The 21,326-nt window shown below is 39.9% G+C and overlaps 1 protein-coding gene across 1 annotated transcript; it reads right to left on the bottom strand.

Annotated features, from left to right (window-relative positions):
• Positions 1-8,512: 8,512 nt before the first annotated feature.
• On the bottom strand, positions 8,513-9,346 carry LOC121857551 (gastrula zinc finger protein XlCGF67.1-like; the record flags this gene model as incomplete). The annotated part of the gene is made up of 2 exons (XM_042353634.1): positions 8,513-9,010; positions 9,179-9,346. Coding segments are annotated over 2 exons (666 nt in total), but the record flags the coding sequence as incomplete, so codon positions are not given.
• Positions 9,347-21,326: the final 11,980 nt, after the last annotated feature.

The following is a 21,326-nucleotide window of genomic DNA, read 5'->3' as shown; positions in this document are numbered from 1 at the left end:
TAATGCACAGTTCATGTTAGTACATTACAGTTGGTAATGTACAGTACATGTTAGTACATCACAGGTGGTAATGTACAGTACATGTTAGTACATCACAGTTGGTAATGCACAGTTCATGTTAGTACATTACAGTTGGTAATGTACAGTACATGTTAGTACATCACAGTTGGTAATGTACAGTACATGTTAGTACATCATAGTTGGTAATGTACAATACAGTACATGTTAGTACATCATAGTTGGTAATGTACAATACATGTTAGTACATCACAGTTGGTAATGTACAGTACATGTTAGTACATCACAGTTGGTAATGTACAATACAGTACATGTTAGTACATCATAGTTGGTAATGTACAGTACATGTTAGTACATCACAGTTGGTAATGCTGTTACGTTAGTACAACCCAGTTGGTAATGTAAAGTACATGTTAGTACATCACAGTTGGTAATGTACAATACAGTACATGTTAGTACATCATAGTTGGTAATGTACAATACATGTTAGTACATCACAGTTGGTAATGTACAGTACATGTTAGTACATTACAGTTGGTAATGTACAGTACATGTTAGTACATCACAGTTGGTAATGTACAGTACATGTTAGTACATCACAGTTGGTAATGTACAGTTCATGTTCGTACATTACAGTTGGTAATGTACAGTACATGTTAGTACATCACAGTTGGTAATGTACAGTACATGTTAGTACAACACAGTTGGTAATGTACAGTACATGTTAGTACATCACAGTTGGTAATGTACAATACAGTACATGTTAGTACATCATAGTTGGTAATGTACAATACATGTTAGTACAGTACATCACAGTTGGTAATGTACAGTACATGTTAGTACATCACAGTTGGTAATGTAAAGTACATGTTAGTACATAACAGTTGGTAATGTACAGTACATGTTAGTACATCACAGTTGGTAATGTACAGTAGAGTACATGTTAATACATCACAGTTGGTAATGTATAGTACATGTTAGTACATCACAGTTGGTAATGTACAGTACATGTTAGTACATCAGAGTTGGTAATGCACAGTCCATGTTAGTACATCACAGTTGGTAATGTACAATACATGTTAGTACATTACAGTTGGTAATGTACAGTACATGTTAGTACATCACAGTTGGTTAATGTACAGTACATGTTAGTACATCACAGGTGGTAATGTACAGTACATGTTAGTACATCACAATTGGTAATGTACAGTACATGTTAGTACATCACAGTTGGTAATGTACAGTACATGTTAGTACAACACAGTTGGTAATGTACAGTACATGTTAGTACATCACAGTTGGTAATGTACAATACAGTACATGTTAGTACATCATAGTTGGTAATGTACAATACATGTTAGTACAGTACATCACAGTTGGTAATGTACAGTACATGTTAGTACATCACAGTTGGTAATGTAAAGTACATGTTAGTACATCACAGTTGGTAATGTACAGTACATGTTAGTACATCACAGTTGGTAATGTACAGTAGAGTACATGTTAGTACATCACAGTTGGTAATGTACAGTACATGTTAGTACATCACAGTTGGTAATGTACAGTACATGTTAGTACATCACAGTTGGTAATGTACAGTACATGTTAGTACATCACAGTTGGTAATGTACAGTACATGTTAGTACATCACAGTTGGTAATGCACAGTACATGTTAGTACATCACAGGTGGTAATGTACAGTACATATTAGTACATCACAGGTGGTAATGTACAGTACATGTTAGTACATCACAGTTGGTAATGTACAGTACATGTTAGTACATGACAGTTGGTAATGTACAGTACATGTTAGTACATGACAGTTGGTAATGTACAGTACATGTTAGTACATCACAGGTGGTAATGTACAGTACATGTTAGTACATCACAATTGGTAATGTACAGTACATGTTAGTACATGACAGTTGGTAATGTACAGTACATGTTAGTACATCACAGTTGGTAATGTACAGCACATGTTAGTACATGACAGTTGGTAATGTACAGTACATGTTAGTACATTACAGTTGGTAATGTACAATACAGTACATGTTAGTACATCACAGTTGGTAATGTACAGTACATGTTAGTACATCACAGTTGGCAATGTACAGTACATGTTAGTACATGACAGTTGGTAATGTACAGTACATGTTAGTACATCACAGTTGGTAATGTACATTAGAGTACATGTTAGTACAACACAGTTGGTAATGTACAGTACATGTTAGTACAACACAGTTGGTAATGTACAGTACATGTTAGTACAACACAGTTGGTAATGTACAGTACATGTTAGTACATCACAGTTGGTAATGTACAATACAGTACATGTTAGTTGGTAATGTACAATACAGTACATGTTAGTACATCACAGTTGGTAATGTACAGAGGCACATATTTAGTACATCTAGTTAGTAATCTGCATTAGAGTACATGTTAATTACCAACACAGTTGGTAATGTACAGTACATGTTAGTACAAGACAGTTGGTAATGTACAGTACATGTTAGTACAACACAGTTGGTAATGTACAGTACATGTTAGTACATCACAGTTGGTAATGTACAATACAGTACATGTTAGTACATCACAGTTGGTAATGTACAATACAGTACATGTTAGTACATCACAGTTGGTAATATACAGTACATGTTAGTACATCACAGTTGGCAATGTACAGTACATGTTAGTACATGACAGTTGGTAATGTACAGTACATGTTAGTACATCACAGTTGGTAATGTACAGTACATGTTAGTACATCACAGTTGGTAATGTACAGTACATGTTAGTACATCACAGTTGGTAATGTACAGTACATGCTAGTACATCACAGTTGGTAATGTACAGTACATGTTAGTACATCACAGTTGGTAATGTACAGTACATGTTAGTACATCACAGTTGGTAATGTACAGTACATGTTAGTACATTACAGTTGGTAATGCACAGTTCATGTTAGCACATTACAGTTGGCAATGTACAGTACATGTTAGTACATCACAGGTGGTAATGTACAGTACATGCTAGTACATCACAATTGGTAATGTACAGTACATGTTAGTACATCACAGTTGGCAATGTACAATATGGTACATGTTAGTACATCACAGTTGGTAATGTACAATACCCATACATGTTAGTACATCATAGTTGGTAATGTACAATACATGTTAGTACATCACAGTTGGTAATGTACAGTACATGTTAGTACATCACAGTTGGTAATGTACAGTACATGTTAGTACATCACAGTTGGTAATGTACAGTTCATGTTAGTACATTACAGTTGGTAATGTACAGTACATGTTAGTACATTACAGTTGGTAATGTACAGTACATGTTAGTACATCACAGTTGGTAATGTACAATACAGTACATGTTAGTACATCATAGTTGGTAATGTACAATACATGTTAGTACATCACAGTTGGTAATGTATAGTACATGTTGGTACATCACAGTTGGTAATGTACAGTACATGTTAGTACATCACAGTTGGTAATGTACAGTACATGTTAGTACATCAGAGTTGGTAATGCACAGTCCATGTTAGTACATCACAGTTGGTAATGTACAGTACATGTTAGTACATCACAGTTGGTAATGCACAGTCCATGTTAGTACATCACAGTTGGTAATGTACAATACATGTTAGTACATCACAGTTGGTTAATGTACAGTACATGTTAGTACATCACAGTTGGTAATGTACAGTACATGTTAGTACATCAGAGTTGGTTAATGTACAGTCCATGTTAGTACATCACAGTTGGTAATGTACAATACATGTTAGTACATCACAGTTGGTTAATGTACAGTACATGTTAGTACATCACAGTTGGTAATGCACAGTACATGTTAGTACATCACAGTTGGTAATGTACAGTTCATGTTAGTACATCACAGTTGGTAATGTACAGTACATGTTAGTACATCACAGTTGGTAATGTACAGTACATGTTAGTACATCACAGTTGGTAATGTACAGTACATGTTAGTACATCACAGTTGGTAATGCACAGTCCATGTTAGTACATTACAGTTGGTAATGTACAGTACATGTTAGTACATCACAGTTGGTTAATGTACAGTACATGTTAGTACATCACAGTTGGTAATGTACAGTACATGTTAGTACATCACAGTTGGTAATGTACAGTTCATGTTAGTACATCACAGTTGGTAATGTACAGTACATGTTAGTACATCACAGATGGTAATGCACAGTTCATGTTAGTACATTACAGTTGGTAATGTACAGTACATGTTAGTACATCACAGGTGGTAATGTACAGTACATGTTAGTACATCACAGTTGGTAATGCACAGTTCATGTTAGTACATTACAGTTGGTAATGTACAGTACATGTTAGTACATCACAGTTGGTAATGTACAGTACATGTTAGTACATCATAGTTGGTAATGTACAATACAGTACATGTTAGTACATCATAGTTGGTAATGTACAATACATGTTAGTACATCACAGTTGGTAATGTACAGTACATGTTAGTACATCACAGTTGGTAATGTACAATACAGTACATGTTAGTACATCATAGTTGGTAATGTACAGTACATGTTAGTACATCACAGTTGGTAATGTACAGTACATGTTAGTACAACCCAGTTGGTAATGTACAGTACATGTTAGTACATCACAGTTGGTAACGTACAATACAGTACATGTTAGTACATCATAGTTGGTAATGTACAATACATGTTAGTACATCACAGTTGGTAATGTACAGTACATGTTAGTACATTACAGTTGGTAATGTACAGTACATGTTAGTACATCACAGTTGGTAATGTACAGTACATGTTAGTACATCACAGTTGGTAATGTACAGTTCATGTTCGTACATTACAGTTGGTAATGTACAGTACATGTTAGGATCACAGCTGTACAGTACATGTTAGTACAACACAGTTGGTAATGTACAGTACATGTTAGTACATCACAGTTGGTAATGTACAATACAGTACATGTTAGTACATCATAGTTGGTAATGTACAATACATGTTAGTACAGTACATCACAGTTGGTAATGTACAGTACATGTTAGTACATCACAGTTGGTAATGTAAAGTACATGTTAGTACATAACAGTTGGTAATGTACAGTACATGTTAGTACATCACAGTTGGTAATGTACAGTAGAGTACATGTTAATACATCACAGTTGGTAATGTATAGTACATGTTAGTACATCACAGTTGGTAATGTACAGTACATGTTAGTACATCAGAGTTGGTAATGCACAGTCCATGTTAGTACATCACAGTTGGTAATGTACAATACATGTTAGTACATTACAGTTGGTAATGTACAGTACATGTTAGTACATCACAGTTGGTTAATGTACAGTACATGTTAGTACATCACAGGTGGTAATGTACAGTACATGTTAGTACATCACAATTGGTAATGTACAGTACATGTTAGTACATCACAGTTGGTAATGTACAGTACATGTTAGTACAACACAGTTGGTAATGTACAGTACATGTTAGTACATCACAGTTGGTAATGTACAATACAGTACATGTTAGTACATCATAGTTGGTAATGTACAATACATGTTAGTACAGTACATCACAGTTGGTAATGTACAGTACATGTTAGTACATCACAGTTGGTAATGTAAAGTACATGTTAGTACATCACAGTTGGTAATGTACAGTACATGTTAGTACATCACAGTTGGTAATGTACAGTAGAGTACATGTTAGTACATCACAGTTGGTAATGTACAGTACATGTTAGTACATCACAGTTGGTAATGTACAGTACATGTTAGTACATCACAGTTGGTAATGTACAGTACATGTTAGTACATCACAGTTGGTAATGTACAGTACATGTTAGTACATCACAGTTGGTAATGCACAGTACATGTTAGTACATCACAGGTGGTAATGTACAGTACATATTAGTACATCACAGGTGGTAATGTACAGTACATGTTAGTACATCACAGTTGGTAATGTACAGTACATGTTAGTACATGACAGTTGGTAATGTACAGTACATGTTAGTACATGACAGTTGGTAATGTACAGTACATGTTAGTACATCACAGGTGGTAATGTACAGTACATGTTAGTACATCACAATTGGTAATGTACAGTACATGTTAGTACATGACAGTTGGTAATGTACAGTACATGTTAGTACATCACAGTTGGTAATGTACAGCACATGTTAGTACATGACAGTTGGTAATGTACAGTACATGTTAGTACATTACAGTTGGTAATGTACAATACAGTACATGTTAGTACATCACAGTTGGTAATGTACAGTACATGTTAGTACATCACAGTTGGCAATGTACAGTACATGTTAGTACATGACAGTTGGTAATGTACAGTACATGTTAGTACATCACAGTTGGTAATGTACATTAGAGTACATGTTAGTACAACACAGTTGGTAATGTACAGTACATGTTAGTACAACACAGTTGGTAATGTACAGTACATGTTAGTACAACACAGTTGGTAATGTACAGTACATGTTAGTACATCACAGTTGGTAATGTACAATACAGTACATGTTAGTACATCACAGTTGGTAATGTACAATACAGTACATGTTAGTACATCACAGTTGGTAATATACAGTACATGTTAGTACATCACAGTTGGTAATGTACATTAGAGTACATGTTAGTACAACACAGTTGGTAATGTACAGTACATGTTAGTACAAGACAGTTGGTAATGTACAGTACATGTTAGTACAACACAGTTGGTAATGTACAGTACATGTTAGTACATCACAGTTGGTAATGTACAATACAGTACATGTTAGTACATCACAGTTGGTAATGTACAATACAGTACATGTTAGTACATCACAGTTGGTAATATACAGTACATGTTAGTACATCACAGTTGGCAATGTACAGTACATGTTAGTACATGACAGTTGGTAATGTACAGTACATGTTAGTACATGACAGTTGGTAATATACAGTACATGTTAGTACATCACAGTTGGTAATGTACAGTACATGTTAGTACAATACACAAGTGACAACAGGACATGACTAAGTCAACAACATCACCTGACTTGACCAAGCCAAATCAACATGGCTGGGTCTACATGTGACCATTACATGTTAACAAAATTATTGTACAAGTTCTACTAGACTCATAGGATACCCCTCAACTAACACAAGTTTATTTTTCTAACATATTCTATCATGTCATGATAAAGAAATTTACATCTTAAGAGCAGATAATTATAACTTGTGTTTAATATCTATAAAAATGGCATTTGTCACTTGTCTTTATTTCTGCTACATTCATAGAGTTTGTTCAAGTGGTTTTATATTGATGTATATCACTGTATTCAAGTTTATGTGGCACATTTACCTTCTGTTAAAGTCATTCAAACATTTATTGAATTCTGTTTTTTTAATGCATAAGTTTATTATGTTTGAGATTACTCTTTCAGGAGAAACATTTCCCACATTCCTCACATTTGAACTCTTTTATGCCAGTGTATAAGAATGTGGTCTGTGAGAGTACTCTTCTGGGAGAAACATTTCCCACATTTGAACTGTTTTGTCCCAGTATGTGCAAGAATGTGGTACTTGAGAGTATTCTTACGTGCAAAGTGTTTCCCACATTCATCACATTTGAATTTCTTTACACCACTGTGCACAAGTTTGTGATTAGTAAGACCAACCTTTTGTAGAAAACATTTCCCACATTCCTCACATTTGAATTTCTTTACACCACTGAAGAAGTTTGTGAATAGTAAGACCACTCTTTTGTAGAAAACATTTCCCACATTCCTCACATTTGAACTCTCTTTTGCCCTTGTGTACAAGAATGTGGTACTGGATATGACCCTTGGTGGTGAAACATTTCCCACATTCCTCACATTTGAACTCTCTTTTGCCCTTGTGTACAAGAATGTGGTTCTGGAGATGAACCTTCTGGGAGAAACATTTCCCACATTCCTTACATTCAAAATCTTTAATACCACTGTGTCCAAGAATGTGTGTCTTGAGAGCGCTCTTTACCGCAAAACATTTCCCACATTCCTCACATTTGAACTCTCTTTTGCCACTGTGTTGAAGAATGTGTGTCTTGAGAACACTTTTTACCGCAAAACATTTCCCACATTCCTCACATTTGAACTCTCTTTTGCCACTGTGTTGAAGAATGTGTGTCTTGAGAACACTTTTTACCGCAAAACATTTCCCACATACCTCACATTCACTGTTTAATACCACTGTGTCCAAGAATGTGTGTCTTGAGAACACCCTTCCGGAAGAAACATTTCCCACATTCCTCACATTTGAACTCCTTAACACCACTGTGTCCAAGAATGTGTGTCTTGAGATTACCCTTCCGGGAGAAACGTTTCCCACATTCCTCACATTTGAACTCTCTTTTGCCACTGTGTCCAAGAATGTGTGTCTTGAGACTACCCTTCCGGGAGAAACATTTCCCACATTCCTCACATTTGAACTCCTTAATACCACTGTGTCCAAGAATGTGTGTCTTGAGAACACTTTTTACCGCAAAACATTTCCCACATTCCTCACATTTGAACTCTCTTTTGCCACTGTGTGCAAGAATGTGGTACTGGAGATGACCCTTGGTGTTGAAGCATTTCCCACATTCCTCACATTCAAACTGCGTAATACCACTGTGTCCACGAATGTGTGACTTGAGAGCACTTTTTACCGCAAAACATTTCCCACATTCCTCACATTCAAACTGTTTAATACCACTGTGTCCACAAATGTGTGACTTGAGAGCACTTTTTACCGCAAAACATTTCCCACATTCCTCACATTTGAACTCCTTAATACCACTGTGTCCACGAATGTGTGACTTGAGAGCACTTTTTACAGCAAAACATTTCCCACATTCCTCACATTTGAACTCTCTTTTGCCACTGTGTGCAAGAATGTGGTACTGGAGATGACCCTTGGTGGTGAAGCATTTCCCACATTCCTCACATTCAAACTGTTTAATACCACTGTGTCCAAGAATGTGTGTCTTGAGAGTACTCTTCCAGGAGAAACATTTCCCACATTCCTCACATTTGAACTCTCTTTTGCCACTGTGTTGAAGAATGTGTGTCTTGAGAACACTTTTTACCGCAAAACATTTCCCACATACCTCACATTCAAACTGTTTAATACCACTGTGTCCAAGAATGTGTGTCTTGAGAACACCCTTCCGGAAGAAACATTTCCCACATTCCTCACATTTGAACTCCTTAACACCACTGTGTCCAAGAATGTGTGTCTTGAGATTACCCTTCCGGGAGAAACATTTCCCACATTCCTCACATTTAAACTTGTTTTCTCTGCTTGACATTGTGTAGTCTCTGGCAGGTTATATCAGCCTGGGGTAGTCTCTGGCTGGTTATATCAGCCTGGGGTAGTCTCTGGCTGGTTATATCAGCCTGGGGTAGTCTCTGGCTGGTTATATCAGCCTGGGGTAGTCTCTGGCAGGTTATATCAGCCTGGGGTAGTCTCTGGCAGGTTATATCAACCTGGTAGTCTCTGGCTGGTTATATCAGCCTGGAGTAGTCTCTGGCAGGTTATATCAGCCTGGGGTAGTTCTGGCAGGTTATATCAGCCTGGGGTAGTCTCTGGCAGGTTATATCACATATCAGCCTGGAGTAGTCTCTGGCACGTTATATCAGCCTCTGGCAGGTTATATCAGCCTGGGGTAGTCTCTGGCAGGTTATATCAGCCTGGGGTAGTCTCTGGCAGGTTATATCAGCCTGGGGTAGTCTCTGGCAGGTTATATCAGCCTGGGGTAGTCTCTGGCAGGTTATATCAACCTGGGGTAGTCTGGCAGGTTACATCAGCCTGGGGTAGTCTCTGGCAGGTTACATCAGCCTGGGGTAGTCTCTGGTTGGTTATATCAGCCTGGGGAAGTCTCTGGCAGGTTATATCAGCCTGGGGTAGTCTGGCAGGTTATATCAGCCTGGGGTAGTCTCTGGCAGGTTATATCAGCCAGGGGTAGTCTCTGGCAGGTTATATCAGCCTGGGGTAGTCTCTGGCAGGTTATATCAGCCTGGGGTAGTCTCTGGCAGGTTATATCAGCCTGGGGTAGTCTCTGGCTGGTTATATCAGCCTGGGGTAGTCTCTGGCAGGTTATATCAGCCTGAGGTAACAATAATATACATATATTAATATATATGGGATAAACAACTCTAAACAGTAGATATTAATGTAAAACAAAAGTGTGATGTTATACTGTCATCAGCTTTGTGTTGTCTACTGTTGTGAGTTGTGTTGTGTAGCATCACACACAATGGGACAACTTAACACAACACAACATTTTACTTTACTTACTGTAAATTAATTTACAGTGTCCAGTTGTTTAGTTAATATAGTTAAACATAGTTGGGGTCACCTGAAGATTGGTCCCAGCTTATTTCACCTTAACATTAACCACTGTGATGCTCTCCTAACTTAACTTACTTAACCATACTTAACCTAATCTAACATGACTTAACCTAATCTAACATGACTTAACCTAATCTAACATGACTTAACCTAATCTAACATGACTTAACCTAATCTAACATGACTTAACCTAATCTAACATGACTTAACCTAATCTAACATGACTTAACCTAATCTAACATGACTTAACCTAATCTAACATGACTTAACCTAATCTAACATGACTTAACCTAATCTAACATGACTTAACCTAATCTAACATGACTTAACCTAATCTAACATGACTTAACCTTACCTAACACGACCAACACAATATTGTATGGTAAAGGTGAAGGAGATGGTTAGCACCAGAAATAACTTATGAAATTGAGCCAAAAATTCCTGGAGATATTATTTCCAGAGACACTATTTTCATGATACTGAACACGAAAATGGAAATGAGAAAACACAGACCCTAAGAGAACCTCGGCTAGGATGTTAAGTAAGGTTAGGTCAGGTTCTGTTAGATTCTGTGCATTCTCGTTTCCATTTTCATGTTCAGTCTCATGAAAAGAATATTTCCATAAATTTTGGTTCAATTCCAGTTAGTGTTTGAAGCCGCATAGCGTAAATTCTTGTTACACACAAATAAATATTTCTTGTTGAGTGTCAGTTCTCTGCCACATTTTGAACACTTAACATCCTGCCAACTAGTCCATGTTCACAGATGAACTCTTGTAGAAGGTCTTCATCCTCCACAAGGATAATTATCTTGTAATAAGACAATGAGCATCTGTCACAAGACGCCCTAACTATGGCTTGCTTGTCTCCTCTTGTGGTAGAACAATAAGTATAGGAACACACAGTTCACTTATTATCCAATGCTACTTGTAAGGTGCTGTAATGAATCAAATGGTATAATATGTGAATGGATTCCAACAATATGATCCTCATAACATATAAATAGAGTTGGTTTAAGATCCTATTGTGCGGGAAATACCAAATGTATAGGATCAGCGCAGGTCATAGACTCCTGACTCTAGATAGTGAAGTCCGCTACCAAAAACAAAAACAATTAAACCTATTATATAAGGTAGATAAAGCCTGGATACGATTCACTGTCATTTGTTAACAATTTAAGTGAGAACAGAATCAGAACTTAACTGTTTACAATTGGACAACAACACGCGTCAACAAGACTGGACTGCCGGAGGAATATCTAAGGCAAATATTAAATTTCTTCAAATACAAAACATGTACAGACATCCATTAACTGTCATATGATCAGTTTTTCATCGTGTTTTATCACATAATTTCCCTCATCCTTCATGTCATGCTAACCTTCTCGTCCACCTTTACCCATAATATAATGTAATCAAACCTAACCTAACCCTAGCAGCTACCTGATAATATTTCACCTTAAAATATAAAGTTTTCTTACCTCGAGAAACATAATGTATGAGTAATGTGTTTTGTGTCACTTCACTTTTATAATTGTTAATGTCTTTATCGTTAACAATGGCTTGTTTGGTGTAGTGTTTTAACGCCACATTGTCCCTCATCTTTAAAGCCCTGTTACTAGTGTTAAAGTGGTCATATCTCCATAAATATCAACCTACCACTCAAATAAAGGTCATATTCCTTTATAACAAGATAAAAAACACATTAGTTAAATCTATTTTAGTAATCAATTTCCCGTTATGGCATAAAATGAATCTTTATCATTCCACATAGCAGGAAAGGTCATAATACAGTATTAAGGTAAACAAGGTCATATAACACACCTTAATAACTCACCAAACACTTGCTGTAATGTCCAGGAGGAGGAGAAATAAACTGTTTTACGAGAAAATTGACGGAAGTATACAAGATGGTGAAGCGTGTTGTTGTTGTTGTCAAGGAATATCCAATAAGGAAGAACAACTCTCCACTATTAGTCACCACAGGTTGACCCGTAGTGCCGCCTGGTGACTGAATGGCTAACTTACCAAAGAAAACTTAAAAAATTTAAGGGTAAGCTATTACTGTTTATTGACCCTCACAGAAGAGGCGCTCATGAATATTATACAAAACTTATGGCATCAAATATTTTACTTGGACTAAATTAACTGTATAAACCATTACTAAAGAAGATATTGATAGTTGCTTTATGAAACTTACATTGTACGTAATGTAGTAAGTAAGTAGTAGAAGAAATGAAAATTAACGGACCTACTGTTAGGGGAGAGGAGGAACACCAGGAACGTCTCCAGCGCAGGAACAATGTAATAGTTTTTGGAGTCCCAGAGAGCCAGGCGGAGGGAACTGTGAGTAAGGAAACACACGATAAGGTGCTGTTTCAAAATATTTGGACAGAGGTTCTGAAGATTCCATCAACCCCACAGGATGTGAGGAGGCTGTGACAAAAGTAGTGGGCTAAGCCTCGCCCCCTCAGGATCACAATAGTGAGTGAGGAGGAGAAATGGCAGGTTATTCGACAGGCAAAAAACTTAGCAAGGAGCGAGGCATCTCGGGATGTAATCATTCACCCAGACCGCACGGTAATGCAGAGGGAACAGCACAAGAAGCTCCTGCAGGACTTGAAGCAGAAGAGGGAGGAGTCGAGGAGGAACGGGGACAGGTGTACATGGGTTATACTCAGGGGGAGAGTAGTGGAAACAAGTGTGCCGACACAGGGCCAGTGGGCAGCAGTGCACCCTCCACCCACTCAACCCCCCACCCGGGAGGTGGCACCAGTTCCGCCTACCGGACAGCAGGAGGCGAGCGCCGTGTAAACAATGACATTTCTAACCACACCTTGCAAAATACAGTGTACTTAGCAAATACTGCACCTTCTGAGAATGGGGGGGGGGGGGTTATTACTTAGAGCATAGGTAGTCTGAAGTGTCTGACGGTCGGGTCTCACGAAGGTAACTGATCCTACTGGACCTCGGACATCTCCCCAGACATAGTGGATACAACATCCACGTTACAGACACGGCCTAGGCTGCGTTAGGGACCTGCATGGGTGAAGGGGCGGGCACTTACTAACGGTGACAACAACATCACGTTTCAGGGGACGTTAAAGACGTAAATATGACTTCACTCAGAGCATATCAACTACGTTACTGTAACACTTGCACAATCAACTATTAATTGGGTCAAATCACTTAAAGAAGGGCGAATTACAACACAGTGGAATGGCATACCTGTATGGATGAAGGGACGGGCACTCACTAACCGTTGAAATGCCCGCGGGGCCCTCACTCAAAATAGGCCAGGGAGTCCACCTACTTCTATTTCGATGAATTAATTTACTGTACACTCTGACGTTGAAACTGAGACTATGAACTCAGTTTCATTCCCTACTATTATCCTCACTAACAATGCTCTGACTGAGCTATCAAAAGCAAAATTAAATTGATTACAAAGGGTTGGATGGCAACAGGTCCCAACATACAGTGTCTTGCTACGAAATCCGCGGATTATATTCAAAGTTCCCTTTAGACAAAGACGGCCTATCGATGACGTCATCAAGGAAACAGAGAAAACGGAGGACGTTTCCACTGGGGGACTCAGAAGGTTTTGTGGACGTTTGAGCATAATATGAATCCTTAAGGTTTTCAGGTTAGCCGTCATCACGATCATGACATTATTACTAAGAGCAGAGACGTTACTGAGAACAAATTCTGGCTTGAATGTCATGTCCACTAATACTGACACGTTCCTTGATAAGAGAGAGGAGTTTGAAACACTACTAAGAGTACACCAACCAGATATTGTAGGTGTTGTAGAACTGTTGTACAAGAACAGGAGAATCGCCCCAGAGGAATGTGAGTTCAGTATTGCTGGATATGACTCATTTACGAACCTTTCTCAAGAAACTTACAAGAGGGGTGTGGTTATCTACGCTAGGCAAGACCTTAGAGCCAGCCAGGCGAGGGTACAGGGAGAGGATGTTTTTGAAGAGTCCAAGTGGTGTAAAATTAAATTAAAGGGAGGAGACTTACTTATCGTCGGGTGTATCTACAGATCCCCAAACTGTGGCCCACTAAATCAAAGGAACTTAAGAACCTTAATAAACAACGCGGCGATGCTCAACCCTAGCCACCTCCTTATCATGGGGGACTTTAACTATGACGACATCGACTGGAGAAACGAGTCCACCCCGAATGACTTGAATAACCCTGCTACTCTTTTTGTAGAAACTCTGAGAGATAATTTTCTGTTCCAACATGTTAGAGACCCGACACATTACAGAGGGGAGCAAACACCCAAGCCACTTGACCTCATCATAACAAACGAGGAGGGTATGGTGGCCAAACTGGAACACCTTGCTCCAGTTGGCACCAGTCACCATACAGTGTTGTCATTCAGATTTAACTGTTACCTAGTTCAGGGTAAGGCCAGGCCAAGGTGCAAATATTACAAGGGAAATTACAATGGGATGAGGGAAGAGATGAGGGGTATCAACTGGCCTGACTTATTAAGGTACAAGAACGCAGACACTACGCTGAATATCATAACTAGTAAAGTGACCCATTTGATCGATAAATATATACCCAAGACCAAACCCAGTGCCTCTAGGAATACGAGGGGATCCCTACACATGGACCATGAGGCTGTCGACAAAATTAAGAAGAAAACCCAGAAATTCAAGACGTGGGTTGGGTCAAACGATGAGCAAGACAGGAGGATGTATGCAAGAGCCAGAAACCAAGCAAAGATAGTGCGTAGGAGGGCTGAAAAGGAGTTACAGAGGCTGGTTGCAAGCGAGGTCAAGTCAAACCCAAAGGCATTTTACCGCTATGCAAAGTCGAAATTGAAAACGCATGTAGGAGTATCAGACCTGAGGCTGGTGGATGATAGTTACGCAGACTCTGGCCAGGATAAAGCTGAAACATTGAACTGCTTCTTTTCCTCGGTGTTCACGAGAGAGGATGCAACTAACCTTCCTGCGTTTGAGGACAGACGGTTCGACATAGCACTGACCCACATTGTGTTCACAGAAGAGGGTATTAGAAATAAACTGTCCAGGCTAAAGGTCCATAAGAGTCCCGGACCTGACATGGTGCATCCTAGAGTGCTAAGAGAGTTGTGCAACGAGCTTGTCGAGCCCCTGAAGATCCTGTTTTGTAAATGCCTGGATGAACATATGGTCCCCAGTGAATGGAAAGTGGCTTGTGTGAGTCCTATCTTCAAGAAGAGCGATCGTCACTCCACGAACAACTATAGACCAGTGAGCCTGACCAGCATAATATGTAAAGTACCTGAGAGTATTATCAGAGATGCCGCAATGGAACATCTACTACGAGACAACCTTGTAAAAGATTGCCAACACGGTTTTATGCCGGAGCGCTCCTGCTTAACACAATTGCTCAAAGTATTGAATATTTGAACCCATATTCTAGAACGGGGTGGTAATATCGACAATATTTACCTAGATTTTGCCAAGGCTTTCGACAGTGTACCCCACGAAAGGCTGAAAATCAAACTGGAAGGGTACGGAATTCGGGGAAATGTCCTAGCGTGGACAGAAGACTTTCTACATGACCGCAAGCAGTGTGTGTTGATTAATGGCACGAAATAGTCACCTGTACCTGTCACAAGCGGGGTACTACAGGGCAGTGTATTGGGCCCGCTATTGTTTGTTTGTTTCATAAATGACATGCCTGACGTTGTACACTCCTCCATACAAATGTTTGCCGATGACGCCAAGTTATTTCGGGAAATTAAGAACCAAGCGGACTGTGAAGAGCTGCAGAAGGACCTCTGTGGGCTCCAGGAATGGAAGAAGAAATGGCTGCTGAGATTCAATGTCACGAAGTGTAAGAGGATGCACCTGGGGCGTACCAACGGTAAGGAGGCGTATCATATGTCCCAACGGGATGAAGAAACTACACTAGTTGAGACTGAATGTGAGAGGGACCTAGGTGTGTATGTTGACAATGAGCTGAAGTTCTCGGGCCATTGTGAGAAGAAGGTAAATCAGGCAAATGAATTATTGGGTCTTATAAAAAGGTCGTTCAGATATCTAGACGGTCCGTCCCTCGTAACGATCTTCAAGAGTGAAGTGCTTCCCCATCTGGAGTACTGTCACCCCATCTGGTCCCCGAGATATACTAGGGACTGTCAATTGGTTGAAAATGTTCAAAGGAGGGCCACCAGACTGGTGCCTGCACTTCGGCACCTCAGCTACCCTGAGAGATTGGAGCGCCTGAACCTGCCTAGCTTATACTACAGACGGGCAAGGGGGGACCTAGTTGAGGTGTATAAGCATCTCAGGGGGCACTACTCAGTCGAGTGTCCTTACTTGGAACTGGCGGACGCTCGCCCCACAAGGGGTCACAGCTCAAGATTGAAGAAGCCGCAAGTCCAGAAAACCGCGAGGGCAAACTTTTTCGGAGTGAGGGTTGTGAACTCTTGGAACAATCTACCAGAGAGTGTTGTGTCGGCACCGAGTGTGAGCTGTTTCAAGACCAGACTTGACCAACACTGGAGCGGGTTCAGGTACATTCAGGAGCCGGTGTATGCACAGTATTTGCCAACAGTGCGTGACAGAGACGTAACCGATCGCCCAAGCGGCTAACAAGCCGATCAGTGGCGAAGAGGATAAAATCATTTACACGCTCGTGTCTGTGTTGTCAATGTATTATTGCTTGGTGTTGTACTGCATATGTTTCTTTCGCAACAATCTAAATGGGATGGATATACAGTGTCGCCCTTTGATTTAGCACACACCAAATATAATATGCAACTCTCCCTATTTTTCCTCTGGTTTCACTTAACTTTTCCACCCAGCTTGATTGCAGTTGTCAACTATCACAAAGTTTAAAGTTTATCTCCACAATCGTAGTAGGAAGTGTTAACAAGCTGTATTCTGTCTTAGATTTAAAGAAATTATAGTGTGTGTGTGGTTCTTCTCAGAACATTCAAACATGTAATGTATTTTGGCCTTATCCACCCTGAATAATATATATTTTCAAGACTGAAAGAAAAAACTTAGTCTGTTTATTACGGCTTTCTACTTTTTGTGGATACCATGAAGAATAGGTCTACCTGCCTAAGTCCCTTATTTGTGTTATTTCATGTACTGTTCAACATGGTATTGCCTCTTCTTTTATTTAAGGAAAATCATTGCTCGTGAATAAATAAATATATAAATGTATAATGCAGAAAATCATGTATTTTTATGCAATGGCTGCTAGGAATAAAAATGTATATGGCTTATGACAGGAGTCTACGCTGAAGACAAGCTCGTTCTCTAAATAATAATCCGTTTTCTATGGTGTCCTTAAATATTTTTGGTACAATTAAATCAATAGATGGCGCAGCAGTCAAGGGCTGAACGTTAATTGAATGTAGTACAAGTTTCTCTATATATTCCTTCCTTGGTCTAACACACCATTGTGACGTCACCACCAGGCCATTTGCCTGAGTGAGCCGTGAGGGAAGGACATGTTGTTACTGGCTGTTATGTGGTGATTATATTTTAGTATTTATATATTAAGTTATTTAAACACAAGCTTATGTCGCTACTGTCCTCTGTGGTGAGTAAATTGTTGATATTTTTCTTTTCATAATTAAGTTACATGTGATGTTAGAGTTGGTTAATCACCGCCATGGTAGTTTATCAGGAAGTACAGTAGTTACTGAGAGTTTTATTCCTTCATCAAATGGAAATTTAGGTGAAGATGTTTTATGATAAGATAATTGCAAAGATAAACTCCGTTATTGTATATATTATTCTCCCGTGGTATTAGTGCAGTTTATATTGGTGTTTGTAGTAAGAAATAATTCGTTGTCGTCGACGATTTAATGAATTGACAAAAATTAATTGGGTTAATATTGGTTTTTATCCCAACAGGTATTTCAGATTTTGGGTAATATATAGGACTAACCCGCCAGGGCTGCTGCGGCCGTGTCATCTCACGGCCTCAAACTTCACCATATCAGAGTAAGTTGTTTCTGTTTAATATACCGGGCAAGTTAGGTTAGGTTGGGTCTGTTCTTCATACCCACAAATGTTAAGTAAAAATAAACCATTTTGTGACATATTTCCACAAACTACAACAGTGTCCACTATAATATAGCAATGAAAATCAGGCCTTTTTATAATTGTTTTCAATCAATTTCGCTCTCGGGTTAGACCTGTATAATTACCCACACTTATTACCATTATCAAAAGGATTATTTTTTGGGTAAAGGTGTAGAAGAGGTTGACCACCAGAAGGAATTGTCTAAATTGGTTGAAATTTTTTCTACACTAATAAGATATTAAACACAAAAATGGAAACGACAATGCATGGAACCTAATAGAACCTGACCTAACATACCCAATCTATGGGTTTGTTAGTTCAGGTTCTATTAGGTTCTAGGCATTATCGTGGTAATTTATGTGTTAAACAACTTACCTTAATATTGAGGTTGATTTACGTCAGCAATGGCGAGGAGGAATACGTGGAAGCGTTTGTGGGGTACAGGTTGTTGGTTCACACTCAGGATGGGATGGAGAAAGGAAACTCACAATGTGCTCTCTGTATACATGTTGTATTGGATGTACAGTGCAGCTTGGTGCTGGGAAGTGGCAGCGTGGTTACAAGCGTGATGTAGAGAGAGCTGGTTGGTGAGGGTGCTCAGAGGAGGACCAGCTTGTGGGTCACCATGCTCGCCGGCGGGAGCGAGGGCCGCCAGGCAGCAGGAGGAGGAGGAGGTGTTGCTTGCTGGTTGGTGTAGGTAGAAAGAGAGAGATAGGTCACCACGAGGTCAGGTCTTATATAGCGGAGGTAGGCGTGGCTTAATAGTTGACCTCCGTCATGTAAGGCGGCGCTGGTTGACCTAGACCACGAGGCATACACTGGGGAATTCGCGGGGTCGGCTACTCAGTGACAAGCGTTTGTAGGGGAAAAATCCACCACAATACTCCCCTTCCCCTCTGGGTGCGGCTGGAGGTTGGCAGAGTTGCGTGCCACATGTGAGGCAGAACGGGTGGTACATGCCACATGTGGGACATAACGGCGAGGGCGTGGATGAGCCGGCCGCTAGGGGGGGGCAACTCTGTCTAGCTACACGAGACCTGTGGGAGAAAAGAGGGAGAAGGAGGGTTGTGGAGGTGATGAATGCTGTGCTTCTCTCGCAACAGGTCCTCAGTCCTCAGATGCGCCTGGTGGGGTGTGTGGGCCTGGGTCAGGAGCAGGGGCTACGTTAGGAAGAGTGTCCATGACAGCAGCAGGGTGCATGACAGCAGCAGGGTCCACGACAGCACCAGGGTGCAGGACAGTAGCAGGGGGTACCTGGGGGAGAAAAGAGGGGTGTGTGGGTCCGTGTCAGGAGCAGGGGCCGCGTCAGGAGGAGCGGCAGGGGGTACAGCGGTGTCAGGTCTTATAAGGCGGGGGTAGGCGTGGGTAGATAGTTGACCCCCGCTCCGTGGGCGGTGCTGGAGGCGTAGGCTGGGGAATTCGAGACGGTTCGGTGCTTGTAGGGGAGGAATCCACTACACGTTCACCATTATTTAGGAAACGTCTCTTGAAAAGGGATTCAGCGAGATAAACAACAAAATAGTGCCGGAGGAGAATTATGACGCGGGATAGAGTACCGGGTAAACAAAAAATTCCTTAAAAAAATTTAAAATTATAATAGAAAGTTGTCGTTTCTTTTAATATACTTAAAATCATCAAAACAATAAATATAGCAAAAATCAACAACCAACTTGTGGTGGTCACCCTTTTCTACACCTTTACTTTATTTTTTTTTTTAAAGAATCGAATTTCTTCTATGACATTTCCTGGGCAAATGCATAGTTTTTGTCAGGTTTGGTTTGGTTTGGGTAGTAGGCACATGGTAGTAGTTACTGTTAAGTTTATTTTGGCATTTTGGTGTTTTTAGTCGATTCTGAATGTTGTTTCTTGTGGAAAAAGCCTTTTGGGGGGTTTAATTCCTCATAAAATTGGGAAACATTAAAAACCGTTGCATTTCCAGGTTCTGGGGTCACTCATTCTAGGGGGATAACTTATCTCTATTCTTAATTTTATTGTCGCTGCCACCGGACCCCCGTGACAGTATGTAGCTCGTTAGGTAGCGGGCAGAGTGAGCTAGGCATTGGGTTGGGTTTTTCGTTGACCAAATCGATAGTGGGAAGAAGGGTGAAACATCAAGCATGACTCAACTAATTTATTCCCTATAAAACATATTGCATCCCGTCACAATACAAGAAGAGTTGGCGTTCATCAGAAGAACAACTATTATGTTCATTACACTTCACATCCATACACGTCTTACATCAAATAATTACTAATGTCATTTTCATTCTTCATAACAATCAATGACTTCCTTACCTCAGTCATTCCTTCTTACCATGTCACCCAACACATCAGACTGCACCACCCGCTAGAGTATAGCATCACATGTTACATTACAGCACCACATGTTATATCATAGCACCACGTCCCGGGTATATTCCACACCAACAAGTATGGAACTCCTCGGTATTCTTAGGTACACATACCTCGTCCACACAGTACTCTTGATGAGTAGAGGGGTTACTTCCCGAGTAACCATACCAGTGCTGTTTCCACGCCTGGTATTCTTAGGTCGCTCCACGTAGCGACCGTGAATCTTCTCAAACATACAATTATTTTCTACTATCCTGGGAGGTGATATGCAGGGTATCCACAGGGTCACAGTGGAGGGGCATAATGGCCGTAAGCAGTCACACCACACATGGTGCATCCCTCACAGTGCTGTAATGGCCGACGCTCAGAACGCGTGGTACCTGTTTGGGTGGAAGAGCGAGGCACGTCTAAGTATAATACCTGAGGGGCTTTTATCACCACACACTAGTACAACTATTACTTCACTTTATAACATCAGTGAAGGTTTTAAGATGT

Source organism: Homarus americanus, unplaced genomic scaffold (assembly GCF_018991925.1).
Source record: "Homarus americanus isolate GMGI-L3 unplaced genomic scaffold, GMGI_Hamer_2.0 scaffold19065, whole genome shotgun sequence".
NCBI classification, from domain to species: Eukaryota; Metazoa; Arthropoda; class Malacostraca; order Decapoda; family Nephropidae; genus Homarus; species Homarus americanus.
Note: the sequence above shows the minus strand (reverse complement) of the source record. Positions and strands in the feature narration are given on the sequence as shown.